At 38.9% G+C, this 22,823-nt stretch overlaps 1 protein-coding gene across 1 annotated transcript in view; it reads right to left on the minus strand.

Annotated features, from left to right (window-relative positions):
• Positions 1–22,823, minus strand: part of znrf1 (zinc and ring finger 1) — a 274,216-nt gene that overhangs the window by 118,856 nt on the left and 132,537 nt on the right. Inside the window, exon 2 of the mRNA XM_043707184.1 lies at positions 10,185–10,280. Coding sequence (XP_043563119.1) covers positions 10,185–10,280 — 96 coding nt within the window. The remainder of the gene's footprint in view (positions 1–10,184; positions 10,281–22,823) is intronic.

Below are 22,823 nucleotides of genomic sequence, written 5' to 3' on the forward strand. Positions count from 1 at the left end.
GGGCTGAGAAGTGGCAGATGGAGTTTAATTCAGATAAATGCGAGGTGCTGCATTTTGGGAAAGCAAATCTTAGCAGGACTTATACACTTAATGGTAAGGTCCTAGGGAGTGTTGCTGAACAAAGAGATCTTGGAGTGCAGATTCATAGCTCCTTGAAAGAGGAGTCGCAGGTAGATAGGATAGTGAAGGCGGCCTTTGGTATGCTTTCCTTTATTGGTCAGAGTATTGAGTACAGGAGTTGGGAGGTCATGTTGCGCTGTACAGGACATTGATAAGGCCACTGTTGGAATATTGCGTGCAATTCTGGTCTCCTTCCTATCGGAAAGATGTTGTGATAAAAGATAAACTCCCACATCTGACAAGAAGTACATATCACTGCAAAGGCAATTTTTGCTCCTTCACAATCTACAGACCCAGAAAATAACACCGTCTTATTCCTCTACAAACACTGCCCCAGGTTAAATTAATAGCTATGGCTTATATTTTAAGTTTAATCAAGAGACTTATCTCCAAAAACATATAATCAAGAAAGAATCCACTGTACCCAATTCTGCAGCCTTTCTCTTGGACAGACTTAAAACAACAATTAACTTATCTGATTCTGTGCTGTGAATTTCGCCCAACACTTCCTCCAAAATTAGTTGTGAATTTCACTGTTTGTTAATTTTCCCAGATGCACTCTGACGTCCAGCGATGCACGAATTTTGTAAAACTTGAAAGGGTTCAGAAAAGATTTACAAGGATGTTGCCAGGGTTGGAGGATCTGAGCTACAGGGAGAGGCCAAACAGGCTGGGACTGTTTTCCCTGGAGCGTCGGAGGCTGAGGGGTGACCTTATAGAGGTTTACAAAATCATGAATGGGCATGGATAGGATAAATAGACATAATCTTTTCCCTGGGGTTGGGGAGTCCAGAATTAGAGGGCATAGGTTTAGGATGAGAGGGGAAAGATATAAAAGAGACCTAAGGGGCAACGTTTTCACGATGAGGGTGGTAAGTGTATGGAATGAGCTGCCAGAGGATGTGGTGGAGGCTGGTACAAATGCAACACTTAACAGGCATTTGGATGGGTATATGAATAGGAAGGGTTTGGAGGGATATGGGCCGGGTGCTGGCAGGTGGGACTAGATTGGGTTGGGATATCTGGTCAGATTGGACCGAAGGGTCTGTTTCCATGCTGTACATCACTATGACTCTATGTTCACTTTTACTTATTTCAGTTTTGTCTCATTCTTCCAGGAGCACACCTACTCTTGGTGTGTCTTCTGCTTCATTTATTTTCTTCCCTCTTGGCAATGAAGGACAATTTTTTTTGAACTTCAATACTCCCTATCTTCCACTCCATCATAGACTTTCCTGTCGTCCTTATCTTATCTATTCCTTGCTCAAAACCTCTAACGTTTCCCAGCTCTGATGAAAGGTCACAGATTTGAAATGTTAACTCTTGCTGCCTAACTGGAGTCTTTTTCACCATTTTGTAACTAATGCTGCCTGAACTTTGGGTTACGTTCAAACCTTTCAGCTGCACAAGTTTCTTCTCACTATAAACTGTAAATCATTTCACATGACACAGTCACAGTCATAACAGTATAGGAACATAGCATAAGGCTCCCCACAAATTATAAATTATCAGTCCTATTTGCAGTAATAATGCAAACTAAACTATTCTGCAGTAATATTTAGACTATTTTTAAAAAAATCATTCATGGTATAAGCATCCATTCTTAACTGCCCAGAGGGCAGTAAAACAAAAATCAATCACATTGTTGTGAATCTGGAGTCACATGAAGGCTGGACCAGGTAAGGATGACAGATTTCCTTCCCTAAAGGTTTTAGCGAACAATTTTTTTTTTTACAACAATCAGCAATGGTTCCATCACAGTGAATTAGCTTCACATTCCACATTTTTAATACATCCAAATTTTACCATTTGCCATGGTGAGATTCGAACCCTCATCCCCAGAACACTAATCTGGGGTTTTGGATTACTAATTCAATGACATTATCACAATGCCATCACCTCTGCCATTAAATTAATCAAAATCAATTATTCCAGTAGCACACCATTATGGTCTAAACACTTATTACATAAGGTAATAGTGAGATCACACTTGGAGCTTTGGTCTCCTTAATTGAGGATGACATAGTATCATTCACTAACTGATTTCAGAGTTGAGGGGTTTGCCTTGTCGAGAAATTGAGCAGTTTAAGCCTATATTCGCTAGAGTTGTGAAGAAGAGGAGTTGTAATTGAAGTGGTAGAGTGATTGGGACCAGGTGGACCTCGTTGACTACAAGATTCTTGATTGGCCCAGGTTAACAACCCCAATCAGGAAAGCCTTGGCTGACCAATAGAACCAGGAGATTACAATCTCCTCATTTGACGCTGGCCACAGCCAGTGTACTGTGCACTAGTAAATAAAGGGTGACGGGACCCAGCCTTCATACAGTTACTTCTGGTGTAGAAGATGCAAAAGGGAATTGATAAAGTAGACAAAGGGAGAGGATGCTTCCTCTTGTGGGGAAATCCAGAACAAGTGGGTTACAGTTTTGGGATAAGAGGTAGCAGATTTAAAACATGAAATTACTTCTCTCAAGATGTTGTAAATTTGTGGATTTCACCACCCTGAGTGTGATGGATGCTGGGACACGGATTAAATTTGAGGAGGGTTGAAGGGTTATGAGGAGAAGGCAGGAAAGTGGGATTATGGCCAAATTGAGATTAGCTTGAGTACCATCGTTCTTCTGATTTTTTTTTAATGTTGAGAAATTAGACATTGCACTCATCAAATATAATCATATTTGCAGCACACCTTTATCTTAATAGAAAACCTCTCTCCCATTTGATTAAGAGCACTAAAAGAGTTTTTATTGAACATTTCATACAATGGTTTAATACAGTACATTCAGATATTCTGGCCATACTGACATCCTATAGGTGATAAATGTGAAAAGGAATTAATGGAACTCAACATTAATGATTTTTTCATTCAATTTAGTTCAATTAATTTTGTGTATTCTTTCTCAGACTTTCATCCTCACTAACACAACACTGGAGCCCCCCAGGGGTGCGTACTCAGTCCCCTACTGTACTCACTGTATACCCATGACTGCATCGTCAAATACCAGGCTGATGCCATTTACAAGTTTGCTGATGACACCATCATAGTTGGTTGAAGCTCAGATGGCGACGAAACAGACTTCAGACATAGAAGACCTAGAAAAATTCTGCACTGAGAACAACCTAGCTGAGAACAACCATGGAACTCATTATTGACTTTCGGTAGGATGTTAGCCATGCTCCCCTACACATTAACAGCAGAGGTGGAACAAGCAGAGCGTGTCAAGCTCCTGGGTGTGGTCATCCGCAACAGGCTTTCAGACACTTCATGTCGACGCACTGGTTACAAAGGCCCAACAATGTCTCTTCTTCCTTAGGCAGCTGAGGAAATTTGGCATGCCAGTGAATACCCTTGCCAACTTTTACAGGTGCGCCAGAAAGCATTCTGTCTGGATGTATCACTACCTGGTATGGCAACTGTGCCACTCAAGATTGGAGACGGTTACAGAGAGTGGTGAACTCGGCCCAGACAATCACAAAGGCCAACCTCCCGTCTAGACAGCCCTCTGTCAAAGAAAGGCCGCCTGAATTCTCAAAGATCCTTCCCACCCTGGCAATGCTTTTCTACAAGTTCTACCAATGGGGAGAAGGTACAGAAGCCTGAACACACGCACTAGCCAGTTTCGAAACAGTTTCTACCCCACTGTTGTTAGAATACTGAATGGACTCTCAAATTCTTAACATTCGCCTGTACCTGTGTTTTTGTTTTTGCCGCTGTTTACTTATCTATGGTACTTAACTATGTGATCAGCCTGTATTGTTCGCAAGACACAACATTTCATTGTGCCTCATTACACGTGACAATAAATTCAATTCAATTCAATTCAACTAAAGAAATTCAATTTCCCTGCAGTCATCAAATCTGGATTTTACACTCCCAATGTTAAAGAGTTTGGGTCAAGCAGAAAAAGTGGTTCACCAGTATTTTTTAATATTATGCTAAAATGTGTAACGAATAAATCAGGATTAACACAAAAATATTCAATGGCAACAGTCATAAGGAAGCTGAAAACTGACAACATATTTAAACATTATATATCATTATGGTCCTGAATAAACTTCCAAAAACTGACATTGATGTTTGAAGCAGGAAATAATGTTCAGGCTGTACAATTCTGATACAAAATATCAAATACCATACTTTATATCAAAAATTATTATGGGGAAGGTTTTCCTTTTGCTGCTTGAACACTAAAGGAGTCATTCAAAATGTATTTAATCAACCTGTTCACAGCCCTCCAAGGAATAATTCTGTAATGGCTTTATCAATCAGGTCAGAATTCCTCTCCTTCAATTTTTAGTTAATAAAATAAAACCTTTCGTCCAACTGAGAGAGAGATTTATGAAGGTGTCTCTCTACCATTATTGTTGGTGCAGTTAATCAATTGGTAACTTTACAAACTGCTTTGGTTCCAAAGTTTCAATTCTACAATCTGCCTTAATAATGTGCTGTATGCAGAGATTAGTGTGCAGGACAGTGAGGACCGGGATGTTCTAGCATTGTTGCGGTTGGAGGGGTGGGATTCGAGGATGGAGGAGATGCACTGGAGGGCAGTGTTGATCATGTGGGAGGGGATTTTGCAGTCCCAGAAACAGGTGGTGATCTGTGATGTCTTGGACTGGAATCACTCCTCCTGGAAGCAGATACAGTGGAGGCAGAAGAATTGGGAGTAAGGTATTGCGTTTTTACAGCAGGGGGGCATGGGAGGTGTCGTCAAGTTAGTTGTGGGAGTCAGTGGGTTTGAAATAGATGTCAGTGTTGAATCAGTCACCGGATATGGAGACGAAGAGGTCCAGCAAGGGGATGGAGGTGTTGGAGATGGTCAATGTGAACTTGAGATCAGGGCAGAAGGTGCAGTTGATGAAGTTGATGAAATGTTCAACCTTCTTATGGGAGCATGAGCCGGCACCAATACAGTCGTCAATGTAGTGGAGGAAAAGGTGTGTGATGATGCCAGTGTAACTACAGAAGATCGACTATTCCACATACCTTACAAAGAGACAGGCCTCTAAATTCTTCTTGTTCGCATACCCATCAAGATGCCTTTTAAATGTTGGAATTGTACCAGCTTCCACCACTTCCTCTAACAGCACATTCTATACATGCATCCATCACCCTTTGCGTGAAAAGGTTGCCCTTTACGTCCCTTTTAAATCTTTCCACTCTCACCCTAAACCTATGCCCTCCAGGTCTGGACTCCCTCACCCCAGGGAACTGAACTTGTCTACCTACCCTATCCATGCCCCTCATGAGTTTATATACCTCGACAAGGTCACTCCTCAGCCTCTGACACTCCAGGGAAAATAGCCGCACTCTTTTCAGCTCCTCCCTACATCTCAACCCCTTCAACTCTGGCAACATCCTCGTAAATCTTTTCTGAACCCTTCCAAGGTTCACAACACTCTTCCAATAGGAGAGAGACTAGAATTGCACACAATATTCTAGAAGTGGCCTAACAAATGTCGTATACAGCCACACCATGACCTCCCAATTCATATTGTCTTCTTATTTCTCAATTTCCTGCGGACTATTGCAAGGTCTATAGCACAATCCCGATAATGTGATCATCACCTTCTTATTTCTCAGTTCTATCCAAATAACTTCCCTGGATGTATTCCCAAGAATATCCTTCCTGAGTACAGCCGTAGTGTTATCGCTTATCAAAAATGCCACGCCCCTTCCTCTCTTGACTCCCTTTCTATCCCTGCCTATAGCACTTGTATCCTGGAACATTAAGCTGCCAGTCTTATCCATCTCTGAGCCACATCTCTGCAACTGCTGTGTTATCCCAGTCCCATGTTCCTAACCATGCCCTAAGTTCATCTACCTTCCCTGTTGGGCCTCTTGGATTGAAATAAATGCAGTTTGATTTATCAGTCTTACCTCATTCTTTGCTTTGTTCCTGCCTGTCTTGACTGTTTGACTTGCTCCTTATACCAATTTCAGACTGATCTCTTTCCTCACTAACTCCCTGGGTCGCGCCCTCCCTCCCACCTTACTAGTTTAAATCCTCTCAAGCAGCTTTAGCTCTCCTGCCAGTATATTAGTCCCTTCCAGTTCAGGTGTAATCCAGCCTTCTTCCACCAGTCACTTCTACTCCAGAAGAGTTTCCAATGATCCAAAAATGTGAACCCTTCTCCCCTGCACCAATTCCTCAGCCACACAATCATTTGCTCTAGCTTCCTAATCCTACCCTCGCTAGGTCATTGCACTGGGAGTAATCCAGATATTACAACCTCAAGGGCCTCCTTTTTAAATTCCTGACTAGCTTCCTATATTCTCCCTTCAGAATCTCATCCTTTTTCCTTCCTACGTCATTAGCTCCAATGTGTACAACCACCTCCTGCTGGTCTCACTCCTTTTTGAGAATATTCTGCACTCTCTAAGACATCCTTGATCCTGGCACCAAGGAGGCATCACACCATTTTGATTTCTCACTGTCAGCCGCAGAAACATCTGTCTGTGCCTCTGACTAGACAGTCCCTATCATAATTGATAACTCAGAACCTGACATACCCCTCGTTACAGTACAGCCAGTCTTGATAACACAAACTTGGCTGTTTATGCTACACCACCCCCTTGGTTTTCCAAAACAGCATACTTGTTCAAATTAGGGATAGCCACAGTAGACCCCTGTACTACATGCTTCCCTCTCCTATCTTTCCTGGTAGTAACCCATCTACCCGACGGTCTGCAGTTTTTCTCCTTTCCTATAACTGCCATCCATTACACCCCCTAGCTCCTGTAAATTCCTCACTGTTGCTAACTGTTGCTCCAATTGATCCATGCAATCTGATTGTGTTTTGTTGCAAATCCTCTTACTACAGGCATAACCATCAGTAACATGGAAATTCTCTCTAATCTCCCACATCTGACAGGAAAAGCACACCATTCTACTAAAGGCCGTTTTTTGCAGTTTAACAATTTACAGACGCAGAAAATATAACAGTCTTACTGCTCCAAAAAAACACTGCTCCAGGGTAACTTAGTACCGAAGTTTTACATATTTTTAAAATATTTTAATTAAAAAAAACTCAATAAAACATACAGCCAAAAAGAACCCACTCTACTCTCCAATATCTGCTCCTATGCTGTGAGCTCTCCCACAAAAGTTCCTCCAAGGTCAGCTGTAAATTTCACTGCTTGCTAATATTTCTTAGATGCACTCCAATGACCAGAAGTATTTGAACTCGAACAGCGATGCAGATTCTTTCTTTCTCTCACTCTCTCACTGACCATGTCTCTCTTCCTCCTTTTAAAAGTACCGTTGTTTTGATTTTTTTCCCTCAAAGTTCCAAAACAATGCAACAACTTATAAAACAGGATTTACTGCTCCTGAAATTCAAGGAAATTCGCTTCAACACCTAAACTCACTCGGAAAAAAAAGGAGCAGCTCTTATAGCACAATTTTCCCGTCCTCCATCTTGGATTACATGGAGTCACACAGCATGGAAATGGACCCTTTGGTCCAACTTGTCCATGCAGAAACAAGTTGCCCAAACTAAACTAATCCTATTTGCCTGGGTTTGGCCCATATCCCTCCAAACCTTTCCTGTCCACAAACCTATCCAAGTATTTTTTAAATGTTGCAATGCACTGTGTGAAAAAGTTGCTCCTCAGGTCCCTTTTACATTTTTCGCATCTCACCTTAAAATTATGACCTCTAGTTTTGAACTTTCGTACCCTGGGGAAAAGGCCTTTGCTGTTTACCTTATGTATATCCCTCATGATTTTATAAACCGCTATAAGGTCACCCCTTAGCCTCCTACGCTCCAGTGAAAAAGATCCCTGCCTATCCAGCCTTTCTTTATAACTCAAACTCCAGTCCCAGTAGCATCCTTGTAAATCTTTTCTGAACCCTCTTCAATTTAATAATATCCTTCCTATAGCATGGTGACCAGAATTGTATGCAGTATTCCACTTGTATCCACACAGTGGATAGAAAACAGCTGTCCCTCTTTGTTAAAGGGTCAAAAACAAAAGGATATACTGTTAAAATGAAAGGCAGGAAGTCGAGAAGGAATTTGAGGAAAACTTTTTTTTACCCAAAATGTGGTGGGGGTCTGGAATGCAACGTCTGGGAGGATATTTGAGGTAGGTAACCTCACAACCTTTAAGGAATACTTTTAAAATTTAAAGGGTCATAACTGTCAAATCTATGGGTTTAGTGTGTGACGGGGCTACGTAGTAGTATATTTTTGCCAGTACTAATTCAGATTGAAGGGTCTATGAATCTATGATTCTAATACTCAAGTTCTGTTCCAGCAAACAAAAACTTTGCAGTTAATTAATATCACTGTTAAATTCCATCAGTTTACCTTAATAATCAAAGTTTATGATTAAGGCAGATTTTCCCATAACGACACACCTGTTTTTTCACTGCAGACATTATTAACAAGTTTCTAATAAGCCAATAAAAATAGTCTATAAAAAACACTCTGATTGATAAAGATTTGTTGAAATGATCCAAGCACTGACTTGATTTTCCTCCAGTGCACTATTTTACTTGAATGATGCATTTTGTAAAAGCAAGGCCTTTATCACTGAAAGTATTCTTCACTAGACATTGTTCTTTGTACATAAGGGAGAGATTAAAATGCTCAAAATTGCCGTCACAGAACTAAATCTTAAATCTTGCTAATTTTCAAAGTCAGCCTTTAACATTTGTTTCATCAATTTTAAGAGTTGTTTATAGAAGCAACTATTTGAAACAAAAATCTATCATAATGACCAAAGGAAAATAGAATTTATCAGCATACAAAAATGAGCACAAGCACATCTTCATTTGTCAAAGTCCAAGAAAGGATGAAAAGCTGCATGGATCAAGGTTTTTGCACATCGATATTTTTGCAAGCAGTCCAATCCTATCTGCTTTGACGATCTCATTGCATATACCTGTGTGGTACTTGATTTATAATATTGATGTTGAGTCAGTTTTATTTATTCCATATTACTTGTCAGCACTGGTCCCTCTGATTTTTGGCAACTATGGAGATAACGTCAGTAACACAAATCTCAAATAATAATTGTCCAGGCTATACTTTCAACTATATGGACTAAAACCTGCGTTTCTCTCACCCAAAATATGGCAAGGATTTACAAGGGAACCAAAGCTCCGTATAAGACCGTGAGTTGGATCCATTTTTACCTTTACCAAGGCTTCAATTTGAGATATGGCAGTGCCCAGTGGGACAGAAAGTATCAGTTCTGTATTTTCTCATTGATGACTTATTCCCTAGCATAACAGTAAAATCAGCACCAATAATAGAGATAACATTGACGGTTCCAATTATCCATCTCTTGCATTGACAGTTTTGACAGATGTTGAATTAGACAGCACCAGATTGGAGGTTGACAGACATATGTTAAGTTACCATAGAATTCACAGTAAACATGTCAGTCCAGTTTTGTATACAGATTATAAATATATGGAAATGATCAGATATGCAACAAAAACAGTACGACTACTATTGTGATTTTATTTTGATAGGCTGAAGTAAACATCAAAGAAACTTTGTCCAAGAGACATGGAGGATGCCCAACTTTCAATCTATCAATATCCAGGTATCAAAACATCTGCACAAAGCAAATGGGTGCAGTATATTTTCACAACTATTTCAATGGACCAGTTGTATTCTCAAATTTTTAGGTGATTATAACAACAACCTCTTCCCTCTAGAAAAATTATTCCCTATTCTGCTTGCATCATAAAAGCTACCTGTGGTATCCTCTTAATTGCAGGGGTTGCATGGAGAAAGACATCAGGGCAAAAATGACCTGGGAAGCCTCTGGAAATCCATCAGATTCTCTTAGATTTCTTCTTCCTCTCAAGAACAAAAAATACAATGCTTGCTCAGCAATTCCCACATGACTAAAATCAGAAACTTAACAATAGGATTATTAATACAAGCTTATGTTCTATCATCTGTCAATATATCACCCTCATTGTCTACAAGGAGACAACACAAAGCACTCCATAGGACAATGTGCTGTACTTTTATTGCCAACTCTCAAAAGAAACTGTAACACACACACTGCAAGCATAGAAGTATTTGGTCCATTACCGTTGTAGGAGAGTCGTGGCTTGCTGAGACACATTATAAAGTGCATCTCCATCTCGTCGGAAGCTACAGATTTTGAGCAAATTGGGCACTTGAAACCTGAAAGGAAAAATAAAATTAATGAGAAAAAGTGGCAGTTTATACTATTTCACTAAAAGCAATTGACTTCCAGGAAATCTTCACTTAGGTTTAGGCAATGAGTTAAAATTTTAGCATACCAAATACCATCAAAAGCAAAACAACAGACAGTCATCACGAATAATCCAGTTCAATTTTATTTTTCATCTGCAAGACTCTATTCATTAAATGATCACTCATTCAGAAATTCAACATTTTACCATTCATTAAAAGATTATGTTGCAGTAAGTTTAAATTAACCAGAGAAGCAAACACTTTACTGAACTGATTTCAGCCTTCTTTTGGGGAGTGAATGAAAGGAGGAGTTCAGCTGGAAGGTACTTGACTGATGGCTTGTTAAATTTATGCAATTATTTTTATATGAAGTACGTCTGTCTTTTATTACTCAAACTAAAATAGGATCCCAAGAGTACATTTATAATTTAAACTTTTAAAAATATCTTCAGAATGCCTGAATTCACTCTGACTGCAGATAAGTTAGCAAAGTCAACGGATCATCCCTGGAAACCAAATCCTCACATCAAGACATTCACAGTCTGCAAAACAAACTAATGCTTCTAACAATCAATAGAAAGAAAATGGTTTCTATTGAATTAATCATCACTTTGTTCATCCTTAGGTAAATTGACAGTTTATCAAAATGAATGTGGCCCTCAAGCATGGGAGATGATCAACACATTACAGCACTTGACAAACCTATTTCAGTTCTTAGTACGGATGCAATGTATAAATTAGACTATTTGTCTAATCTACATTAAACCAAAGCTATTTGAAATATTTTTATTTAAAATAATGAGGCTGGACAAAGTTAATATTTCAGACTCATGATAAAACAATTTACATATGAAAAGTTAATTAAATAGATTTTTCATATCATTGAGAAAAACACATCTCATGCATTTATTCAATTTAAAAATTCATAAAAAGACATTAACTAGCAGTTTTTAATAAATATAATTTACATTAATAATCCTTGGTGCGTTTGAAATACTTAATGGTGCAGAATGAAGTACTTAAGATTTCAAAACAATCCAAACTAAAGTAACATTTTTTCCATCTACACAGATTATGCCCAATAATTTTAAATTTAAATTCTCCATTAATTGGAATTAAACAATGCAAATTACATACAAGAGTAGGAATTTAATGTTGAAAACATATGAATAACTTAAATTAAGCAAGAATCAATTATAGGTAGACAGTACACATGCAGGCTTTAATCCTCCACATTAATCTTCCTCCACATAATTACTGGAAAGTTGGGTTAAGTAGTTCAAATGAAGATTACAGGACTACCACTGGTAAATATGCCTCCAATTTCCTGATGCTTCTCACTGTTCACTACAAACTACACCCATCACATTTCTATGTCTTGTTGTTTCATTGCATAACCTGAGTGGACTCTGCTGGCAGAATTGTTCATTTTTGTCAGATGTCTCGTTTGCTTGCTCACGAAAGTGACAAGACACTCAAACGGACTCAACAGAACAATGCTCGCTGCACTCTCCTCCAATCAGCTAACTTGGAGGGCTGTGGTGGACCTGTCTCTGAAATTAATTCCTGGGGGTGGAAGACCCATCCAGCTCACAGTTGGCAATGCCGATGAGAAGGCAAGGATCAAAGTGTCAGTTAAGTGATTTCTTGGTGAGGCAGAAGGTTGTCTGGGTTGGGTATTGCAGGGAGAGGGAGAACAGGAGAACAAGGGTTGGCTTTCAGCAGCTACTCAGTTACTCTATGAGCACTTACTCAATCATGCAGCAATTCAGTGCAGATCAAAGAAATCTTGATACTTTCAAGGCTGTTTGCATTGGTTTAACTATTGGGTGAACCATCTCTCTCGTGTTCCACCAGGAGCTGAGGTCTTTGAAGTCCAGCATTCCATTGAGGCAGTTCAGGAAGGTTATGCATGGACCATCCCACTCTGAACTCATTTCCAGCAGCAGGAACATGAAAACAGTAAGGCTCTGTGATGCCAGGACAAAATGAATTAAGTTGCTTTCCCACCTCCAAGACTTGGAAGGTACCGCCTGAGTTGATTTTCTGAGTTAATATTACTTCTCTCTACACATTTAACCTGTTCTTTATAATCAAAAAAGCCACTTTTGGTATCCAATTTTGCCTCTCTCTTCTAAATTAAGCATCAGGAATATTTAATCCCAAATTTTGCTCACTTTGCGACCATATTTCCGCAGTAGATATTGGATCAAACACATTAATTTTCATCTGTGCAATGAATATGTTTATGATATTTATCTACTTATATATTGTGATCATTTGACACATTCAAATATAGAGCCTTTAACTATTTTCTCTTTTTCCTAGTGTCACTCTAGTTAGTATGTCCCATTCAACTTGGATATATAACTTGGCAGCATGTTTTGTACCTTCCTGACTACTTATTTTTACCCAATTCACTCCTGGGTTCTGCAGCCTTGATATTTCGGACTCTGAATGGATTCTTTCCTCAATCCTCCTGACCCCTTTATTTAAAGCCCATCAAACACCCTACTTACTTGATCGGACACAGGTCCCAGGTTAAGTGGCATCTACCTTGACAAAATAGCCCCTTGTTCTCAATACTGGTGTCAGTTTCCCACAAATTGATGGCTTTGTCTCCCACCCAACTCTTCCAGCCAACTCTTATCCTTCTAATTTATTTATCGCTATGGATAGCACAGGTAACAATCTGGTCAGTGAGATCTGCAATTAACATAGAGCTAATTCTTCAATCAAGTAGAAAAATCTCATTCTTGGCTCTGTGTTGCTGACTCCTCTGTAGGCAATGACAACCTGGTTATTTCCCTCCCATTAAAGGTTCCTCTACAGTCAAAGGGGAGATCCTTAAGTCTGGCAGCAAGCAGAAAATACAAATTTCAGAACCCCAAGTGATGGCTGCAGAGAATAGTATCTTTCTCTTTAACTGCACCACCTCTTCGGTGAATTGGCCACGCTAAATTGCCCGTAGTGTTAGGTGAAGGGGTAAATGTAGGGGAATGGGTCTGGGTGGGTTGCTCTTCGGAGGGTCAGTGTGGACTTGTTAGGCCGAAGGGCCTGTTTCCACACTAAGTAATCTAATCCTCACTGCCAAACCACCACCACCACCACTACTCTTGAATTGCCACCAAGTGGTGCTGCACTCACTTTGTTCGTTCATGCTGCATACTTCATTCTCATTCACACACACTTCAAGAACCTCATATGTTGGAGAAGCAGAAAGGTGAAGTTTCCTCCAGCATTATATCTGGGTGTCATTATACGACTTTACTGCAATCTCACAATCCTATCCATAAAGATAAGTTAGATCTATATCACTGCTTAACTATGATTGAGTGCCTCACCATTAGGCTGTGTATGTCCCTGGGACTGAATTCACTCCCCTCCCCTTCCTGATCTCCCACATATACTACACCACAAATGGCAGCTGAACAACTCTGAACTGAAGTTTCTCAAAATGCAGGGATTTACTGCCAATGTGGTCCTCTGGTTATTAAAATACTTTCCTCAAACTTCAGTTGCAGCACATGACCTGCACTGCCATGCCTATTTAAACTTGTTTTATGGATTTAACCAATTTTAATGAATGTACTTAAGCAACTTAAACTAGAATTAAAACTAAAAGCAAAACGAATTTTTCTTTAGATGTTCAGTATCAGTTGTTAAATCCCCAAGGTTCAAGCTTCCCACCTAGAATGGTATCAGTGTTAAAATGCTTCAGTTACGTACACTGTGAAACAGAATTACTGGACATTTTTCTCCCTGCAGAAAAAGTAAAGGAGACATTTAATAGAGATATTTAAAACAAAGTTTTGATCATGTAACTAAAAGGATCACATGAGATTACATGACTTTAGGATTGGGGAATGTAAGAGCAGGGAATGTCTCGTCATGATGCTTCAGCAAGGCAAGTTTTATGGACCTAACAGATTCTCCCGAACTATCATTTAGCAAGTTTACAAATGTAACTGTGTACTGAAGTACAATGATGCCCTGTACACTAATTCACATGATGAGAAACAGGATCATACCTGATTTTCCATGAAGAGAGGTCACAAAGTCTAGGAACATTTGATTTCTAACATCTTTTGGTCCAGACAATTGTATATCCTGGTGCACAAAGATTTATTTGCTTTAATAAATCTTTAAGCAAATGGCAGGAGCAAGTTTCAGGAACATTTATTTCATGAATCTATTAATCGATCCAAATCTTTTATGAGTCTTCTTGCTTCTGTGATTGAAAGTTCAAATGTTTTAATCAGCATTTTTGCCCCATTTAAGCTTATTTTCCTCCCTTTTCTCAGTTCTCAAATATGTCACATACAGAGGAACCTCAATTATCCAGCATTCGATTATCCAAAATTCAATTAACCAAACTAACTACTCCCCAGCCGTGTTCTTCGGATAATGACGTTCCTCTGTACTTGTCCAAACGTTAGCTCAGGTGACATCCACCAAGATTTTCACCAAAGCCAATCTTTAGAGAGTCAGTGCACAGCAGCAGCTGAGCAAAACCTTCTTCCAATTGCCTCCCTTTCCCTGTAAGAACTTCGACCTATTTTTTCATCTTGATAACAAGTATAAGGGTAGAAATTCATTTATGTTAGAGACACATAAAAATTTGATTTGGTACTTTACAGTTTCACATTTGTTTTTGTCATCTCAGACTTTTCAGACTCCCGATGGTAGAGTTTAACTAACGTAAGTGGACAATTTTTTGAGGCAAAGAAGCAAAAAAGAGAGAATGACTCTGGCAATCATAATCAACTTATGTGCCACATACTGTCCACGATTGCTGTATGGACACCTACGAATTATTGTATAAGTCAGTCAAAATTGAAAAGGTTCACCATCACACAAATACACACAAGCCAATGATTGTTAACTTCTGTGAAACAGCGAGTAGTAACAGACACCACTGAGCTAGAATGAAGCTCTGCAGCAGACCTGAATTCTTTTCAAGTTCAAACCTTGAATTTTAGAAGCTGTTTTTTTTCCACAGGATCTATTCATGTTACTATTACACTTACACACTTTTAAAAACCACAGATATTTCACAAAAGGTGCTAATTAGACATGGGGATTTTACAGAAAAATACCAGATGGTCTTAAGGAGATTACATCAGAGTATGTGCTTTTAAATTAAAACATGGTTACACCCAACTCTGTGTGTGTGTGTGTGAGACTAGCAAACGTGAAATCTAATTTCAGAATGGCTTATGAATGTTCAAATTTCCAATCTGTTAAAAAATAAACAAAGGAACAATATTAACTTCTCTACATTATAGACATTATCACACGGTCACTGGTTAGGATGCAACTGGGAAATCCTGAAGTCAAGAAAATGCTTATTCTTTCTAATTAATAGTTCTACCATTCCAAATTTGCATGGCACGAATGGGAATATTTGTCAATATTCTTGGTTCTTTGGATGGGATTCTAGGTACGGTATACTGATAGACTGCAAGACCAGAAACCTTAACACTTATGTCAGATTTTAATTAAAGACAGGAAGCTTGAGTTGAGTGATTTCAGATTCCATATAAATGGCTCCCCATTCAAAGTATTTTCATTGTAGGGAGAAGAGGTGGAATCACGTCAAGCACACCAACCCACAAAAACAAAAGCAGGTTGGTTAGAACACCTCAGTTCTGAGACTTTGGTTTAAGCAACTAGCCACATCCCTCACCCCCATTCTCTTTGCTCCCTTATCAATAATGCGTTATGGATTGAAGGAATAAACCACATAGTAACAATGGGAAGTCTTGAAGAAACACCCAAACATCTGCTTTGGAAAAACTGTTGCACATACAAATTTATAGAAATCTTAATTAAAGACGGTCACTCAGTTTTAATAACAAAAGTTTTGCACTACTTCACATTTCTTAATATGGTTTTATAATCTCAAAGCTGTCTTTCAAATGTAGTAACAGAAGGTGTCTGGAAAAGGCAGAAGAGTAGTGAGGGGACATGTAAAAGCTTTTAAAATTACATTTCAAAATATTCTTGAAAACAGATAATGGTTCACAACTCCTTTGAGAAGTCAGTGATGAGTCTTTGAGAATCTGGTTGGACTCAACAAAAGTAGGCAGTGGTAGTGCATGTGCATGAAGTGCAGTGTGCAAACTCACTACCAGCAACTTTATCCAGAGCTCGAGAGCTGGTAGAAGTTGCAGAGGTTTTCAAAGTTTATCTTCTGTGTTTTCCAATGCATTAAATACCTAACCAGTGCAAAACACAAGTCAGATGAAGCAAAATGCTGTTATAATCTGTCCACAATCCCAATTCGAAACAAGCAACTGACTTGAGAAAAGGTAAAATTTATATAGTCTTTCTTTGATACCTGTATGAATGTAATCAGTATTTTAAGGATTGAAAATATAAACCAAATACGCTGCATAACAACCAGCACTATTACGGTTCTGAGTTGTGAATCAGTAGTCTCCTTCTTCAATGAACAACGTGCAAGTAATGGACCATGTTCAATAAGCAAAGTCAAATTAACTATAAAGAATGAAAGCTGCAGCCGCAATTCAGGATTTTTCAAAAACAAAAAAAAGTGTTACAGCACTCAGGAGGTCAGTGTCTAGACTTACCCTGCTCTCTTTAATGTTTCAGGTGTAGAAGCAATTCAGCAGTTCTGATAATGGGTATGCATCTGAAACATTGAACTCATCTGTTCTGGTTACAAATGCTAACTAATCTGCCATACATTTTCAAGGTCATCTGTTTTCCAGCATTTGCAACCCTTTGCTTTTTGTTACTGCACTAATATATTAAGAATTGAGAAAAAGTCACATTTTTACTGTTTAAACATCCAAAGGAACAGCAGTGACAGGTTTTTCAAAATTCCATTCTTAAATAAAACATTGTCCTAAAAGGGGAAATACAAGTGGCATGAGAACACTTCATATTTTTTACCATCTTAATTATTCTACTACTCTGATGACTGACATCTTAATCTCAATCCCGAATAAAATTCAACTCTTCAAAATCTCTTCTGCTTGATTCCTATCTCAAATTTACCCTTACTCTCAATGATCAGTCTGATAATCTAAAATTCTTATCTTTTGCTTAAATCTCTTCATGACCGGATCCATCTCCCCTTTCAATGTTCTTCAATAAGCTCCAAAATTCATAGTTTGCCATCTTGACCACCTGTACATTACTTGCTCTTTTACTAACTGTGTTATACTGGCATAGGCCTCATTTTCTGAAATTCTCACTTCAATGTTATCCACTTCTGGAGATACCTAATTTTCAAGAGAAGGAAAGGGAGCATGCGAGAAACCAATACTGAACATTGAGCATCATTTCAACAGATTCAGAAAACCATACCATAAGACTTAATAACTGGTATGTATTATAGAACATAGAACATTACAGTGCATGATGGCCCTTTGGCCCTCAATGTAGTGTCGACCTGTGAACCCAACCTGACGCCCATCTAACCTACACTATTCCGTTATCATCTAAGTATTTATCCAATGACCATTTAAATTCCCTTAAAGTTGGCGAGTCTACTACTGTTGCAGGCAGGGCACTCCACACCCTTACTACTCTCAGAGTAAAGAACCTACTTCTAACATCTGTCCTATATCTATCACCCCTCATTTTAAAGCTACGTCCCCTCGTGCTTGCCGTCAACATCAGAGGGAAAAAGCTCTCACTGTCCACCCTATCTAATCCTCCGATCATCTTGTATGTTTCTAATAAGTCACCTCTTAATCTTCTTTTCTCATTATGGACTACAATCCACATCAAGGCTACGGTTACATGGTAACTAGGCAAATGAGATACAGCTGGCGTGGCAATGCAAAATGTTGGTTGGTACAGGATTCAACAAAAAAAGCAAAACATTTAGCAAGCTTTGTCAGTTTTCTGCAATGGCACTGTTGACTGTGTTCTATAAGTAGCTGAAAATGTGTTGCTGGAAAAGCGCACCAGGTCAGGCAGCATCCAGGGAACAGGAGAATCGACGTTTCGGGCATAAGCCCTTCTTTAGGAATCCTGAAGAAGGGCTTATGTCCGAAATGTCGATTCTCCTGTTCCCTGGATGCTGCCTGACCTGCTGCACTTTTCCAGCAACACATTTTCAGCTCTGATCTCCAGCATCTGCAGACCTCACTTTCTCCTGTGTTCTATAAGTAATCTGGCAACAGTAGCTGCATTGCTAGTATCTCAGCAACAATTACTTTCCCTCAGTATTTACAATAGAAAAGGAGAATATTCTACCAGAAGCCCAGAGGAAATTCATAGTGGATCAGGAACAGGGACTGAATAAAATAAACATAAGTAAACATTGATAATGAGCAAATTAACGGAATTAAAGAGTGACAAATCCACAGGACCTGACAGTTTCCATCTGAAGGTGTTAAAGGAAGTAGGACAGCACACTGTTGACACCCTAACTGTAATTTTTCAGAGTTCCCTCGATGCAGGAGTTGTCTCTCTGGATTTGAAAATTGCATATATCACTCTGCTTTTTAAGAAGGGAAAAGAGGAAAACTAGGAAATTACGCACCAGTTAGAATCTGTGGTGGGGAAATTGTTGAAGTCTATAATCAAGAATGGGGCAACTGAACACCTTGAAAATTTTCAGTTAGTCAGGGAAAGCCAGCATGGATTCATAACAGGTAGATCATGCCTGACAAACCTCATTGAATTTTTTGAAGAGGTCTCTAAGGATGTTGTTCATATTGACTTCCATAAAGCATTTGATAAAGCCCCCCCATGAAACAAAACTGTTAACTAAGGTAAAACAGAATTGAGGGCAAATTACTGACATGGCTGGGAAACTGGTTGAGTGACAGGTAATAGAAAGTAGAGACAGTGAGTAGGTACTCAAATAGGCAGGATGTGAACGAGGTGTCCTGCAAGGGTCTGTGTTAGAGATTTATCTATTCACATTTTAAAACAACTTGAACAATGCATTAAAAAATCATTTATCCAAATTTACTTATGATGCAAAGATTAGGATGGCATTGTAGATAGTATAGAAGATAACATAACATTACAAAGGGATATTGACAGACTAAGTGAATGGGCAAAACAGTGGCAGTGGAGTCAGCTGTAAACAGGTGAGAGATTATCCATTCTGAACTGAAAAAAAAATAGATCAGGGCACTTCATAGATGGTATGAAGTTAAATATAGAGGATGTCCAAAGTGCCTGGGGGTTTCAGATGTATAGATTTTTAAAATGTCACAACCAGGTGCAGAAAATAATCAAGAAAGTTAATGGAATGCTGGACTTTAGATCTAGAGGACTGGAATACAAGGGTGCAGTTATGCAAAACCCTGGTTAGATTCCAGTTGCAGTACTGTAAGATCTGGGCATCACACCTTAGGAAGGCAATATTGGCCTTGGAGGAAGTGTAGCATGGGCTGACCAGGATGATACCTGAACTTCAGGGGTTATGAGGAGAGATTATACAAATTAGGCCAGTTTTATGTCACATTTAGAATATTAAGGGGTCGTCTGCACAAAAACTTTCAAGATATTAACAGGAAAAGACAGGTTAGGTAAACTATTTCTACTGACTGACTGTTCTAGAACTAGGGGGCATGGTCTGAGAATTAGGACCAGACCATTCAGGAGAGATGTCAGGAAGCACGCGTATACACAAAGGGTGGTAGATGTTTTGAACTCTCTTCCATAAATTACAGTGAATGCAAGATCAGTTGTTAATTTTAAATCGGAGATGGACAAATTTTTGTTATGCAAAGATATCAAGGGATATGGCCCAAAGGCAAGTGTCTGGACTTAGGTCATAGATCAGTCATGATCTCATTGAATGATGGGAGACTGAATAGCCTCCTCCTATTCTTATGTTCACCTAACTAAAGTAGCTCATCACCATAAATAATCTCCATCATATAGCACACATTACCCAGTTTTCCTGAACCTTATGTAAAGACTATGTATTTTTATGTTTTGTACTTTAAATTTAGGATTGGAATGAGAAAAGAACTATCAAGAATTGCTGCAGGATTACAGCCTGTTTTTTGAAAGCAAATAACCTGACACTCACTGCAAGTACTGTTTACACAATAGGAGAAAATGCAGACTAAGCATGCAGACTAAGCTAAGGATGTATAAAATGGAGGTTCAGCCAGCAACAAGTAGGTGATTGGTCTGTAAACAGTTGTCAAAGGCCTTCTGCCTACCGACAGTTATACGACTGGCTCTCAGGTAGCTTAACAGCTTTGGGCTGTGAACAAGATAGGGAAAAGTCATGAGAACTCCACAAGCTCAGGAGCTAACATTCCTGTTCGCTACAGGAAAAACCATGTTAAGCCCAAATAAAGTTTTATTTTCTCGTCGACAGTTGCCGTAAGCTGTGACATTTCATTAATATGTCAGAGACCTTTTATAAGTGAAATATGTCAGAGACCTTTTATAAGTGAAAACCAGTCATCCTGTGCTTCCTGCAAAACTAGTGAATGCATCTGGAGAAGAACGACTGATAAGTGGTATCCTGACAAGAAAAAGGATAATCTCGGCAATCCTGCGAACAGGAATCTCTGAACAGCCTTCCCACACTTACCCTCGACCCATAACACCCCTTTTCTTCCTGTCTCCATGTATGTTGTATGTATATGTGTGTGCATGTTATTGCATAAGGGGAAGTTATAAGCGGATTAGAGTCTTAACTAATAGAGTTATGTGACCACAGTTCATAATTGTTTACCTATACCTTTAGTTTATCTACTTGTCATCTTGAAATCGTAATTCTTGTTTAGTACAGAAATATGGTCGATACTTACTGTCAACCTCAGTCTAAAAAGGAGTATATTTGGGAATTTTGCATATTTAATTTCTTTTTGACTTTTTAAAAATCCTTAGCTTTATTCTGCGGTACCACTCAAGCAGCTCAGATTTGTTATGAAACTTGTGAGCATTCTGCACCCAGGGGAAGAGTATACTCGTATGTGGGAGTAAGCAACCTCCATATATAGTCTAAGACGTAGGACCACAGTCATTGAAAAATTCTTACTCATTCAAAAATAATATCACATACATATTGATGCAAGAGATTTTTAAAACCTAATATATAACTATCTTTATAAAGACAATTCCAGCAAATCATGAAATTATTATTACTGCCACTGGCTGATTTTCTCCCCATCTGCTTGTCTTAAGAAAACACTGGCATCAAACATTACAAAGGACTATACACATTTTGGAAGCACTCTAAATCTACTAAATATCTGTGGCGCTAATGGAGATTTTTACTTTCATAAATAGTGCACAAAGGATACAAATGTTTTTTTTAGAAATCTACATATTTTTCTCTCCATCTCACCAGAGAGTACAGATAAAAGCAATGTGTGGGGTTAGTTATGAATACACAGATTAGATAAATAATTCTATGGAAAAATAAGGCAGCCTCAGACTACCATTACTGTTACCAAATAATACTTATTATAAAGATATTAGAATTTTATAATTTTACAGCAATGACAATGCGCTTATCAACAAATCCAATACAAATATAAATAAAAACAAGATACACAATGCGTAAACAACACAGCTTTGCAGGATGAGACTCCTTTTTTTAATTTCAATACTGAAGTTGCCTGTGGCTTAGGAAATCATACAATAGTACTAAAATTAATGAAGTTCCATAGCCACTAGAAACAAAAGTCTTTTCCAACTGAACTCTTCACAAAATTGATTTGAATATTCAAAATTCAGTATAACTTGCATTCAGCTGCACAGGTCCTAAAGTTTGAATTCTCTCTCTAAATTCCTTCAATACCATCTCCTTTTTCTTTTGAAACCAGTTTCAAAAACCAACCCTTTTGATAAATCGTTTGCTTGTTCCCCCAGTCCTTGCTATTTTGTTCCTGTACCAATCTGTACTTCATATCGCTGCAATGTGCCCTGGAGCCGAGCATTTATTTACATTACAAACACTATATTAATATGCATTGCTGTTGTTTGTATTGTATTTTTGTTTAATAAATCAACATTCAGTTTGTAAACAGTTGCTGCAATGAATTTCAGCAGATACATCCCTACTCACTTTCAGAAAAGGATCTAGAAACATTAATTTTCAGTTCGAGATCACCGGGTTACTGGTACAATAAATAAAATCATTCAAGAATGTCCAAGAATGTCGGGAAATAGATGGCGACACCTTGCAAAATGTCCATATTACAGAGGAGGAAGTGCTGGATGTCTTGAAACACAAAGGTGAATAAATCCCCAGGACCTGATCAGGTGTACCCCAGAACTTTGTGGGAAGCTAGAGATGGGGCGGCACAGTGGCTCAGTGGTTAACACTGCTGCCTCACAGCACCAGTATCCCAGGTTCGATTCCAGCCTCGGGCAACTGTCTGTGTGGAGTTTGCACATTCTCTGAGTGCTCCGGTTTACTCCCACAATCCAAAGATGTGCAGGCCAGGTGAACTGGCCATGCTAAATTGCCCATAGTGTTAGGTGCATTAGTCAGAGGGAAATGGTTCTGAGTGGGTTACTCTTTGGAGGGTCAGTGTGGACCGG

Source organism: Chiloscyllium plagiosum, chromosome 17, assembly GCF_004010195.1.
Source record: "Chiloscyllium plagiosum isolate BGI_BamShark_2017 chromosome 17, ASM401019v2, whole genome shotgun sequence".
In the NCBI taxonomy this organism is placed as follows: Eukaryota; Metazoa; Chordata; class Chondrichthyes; order Orectolobiformes; family Hemiscylliidae; genus Chiloscyllium; species Chiloscyllium plagiosum.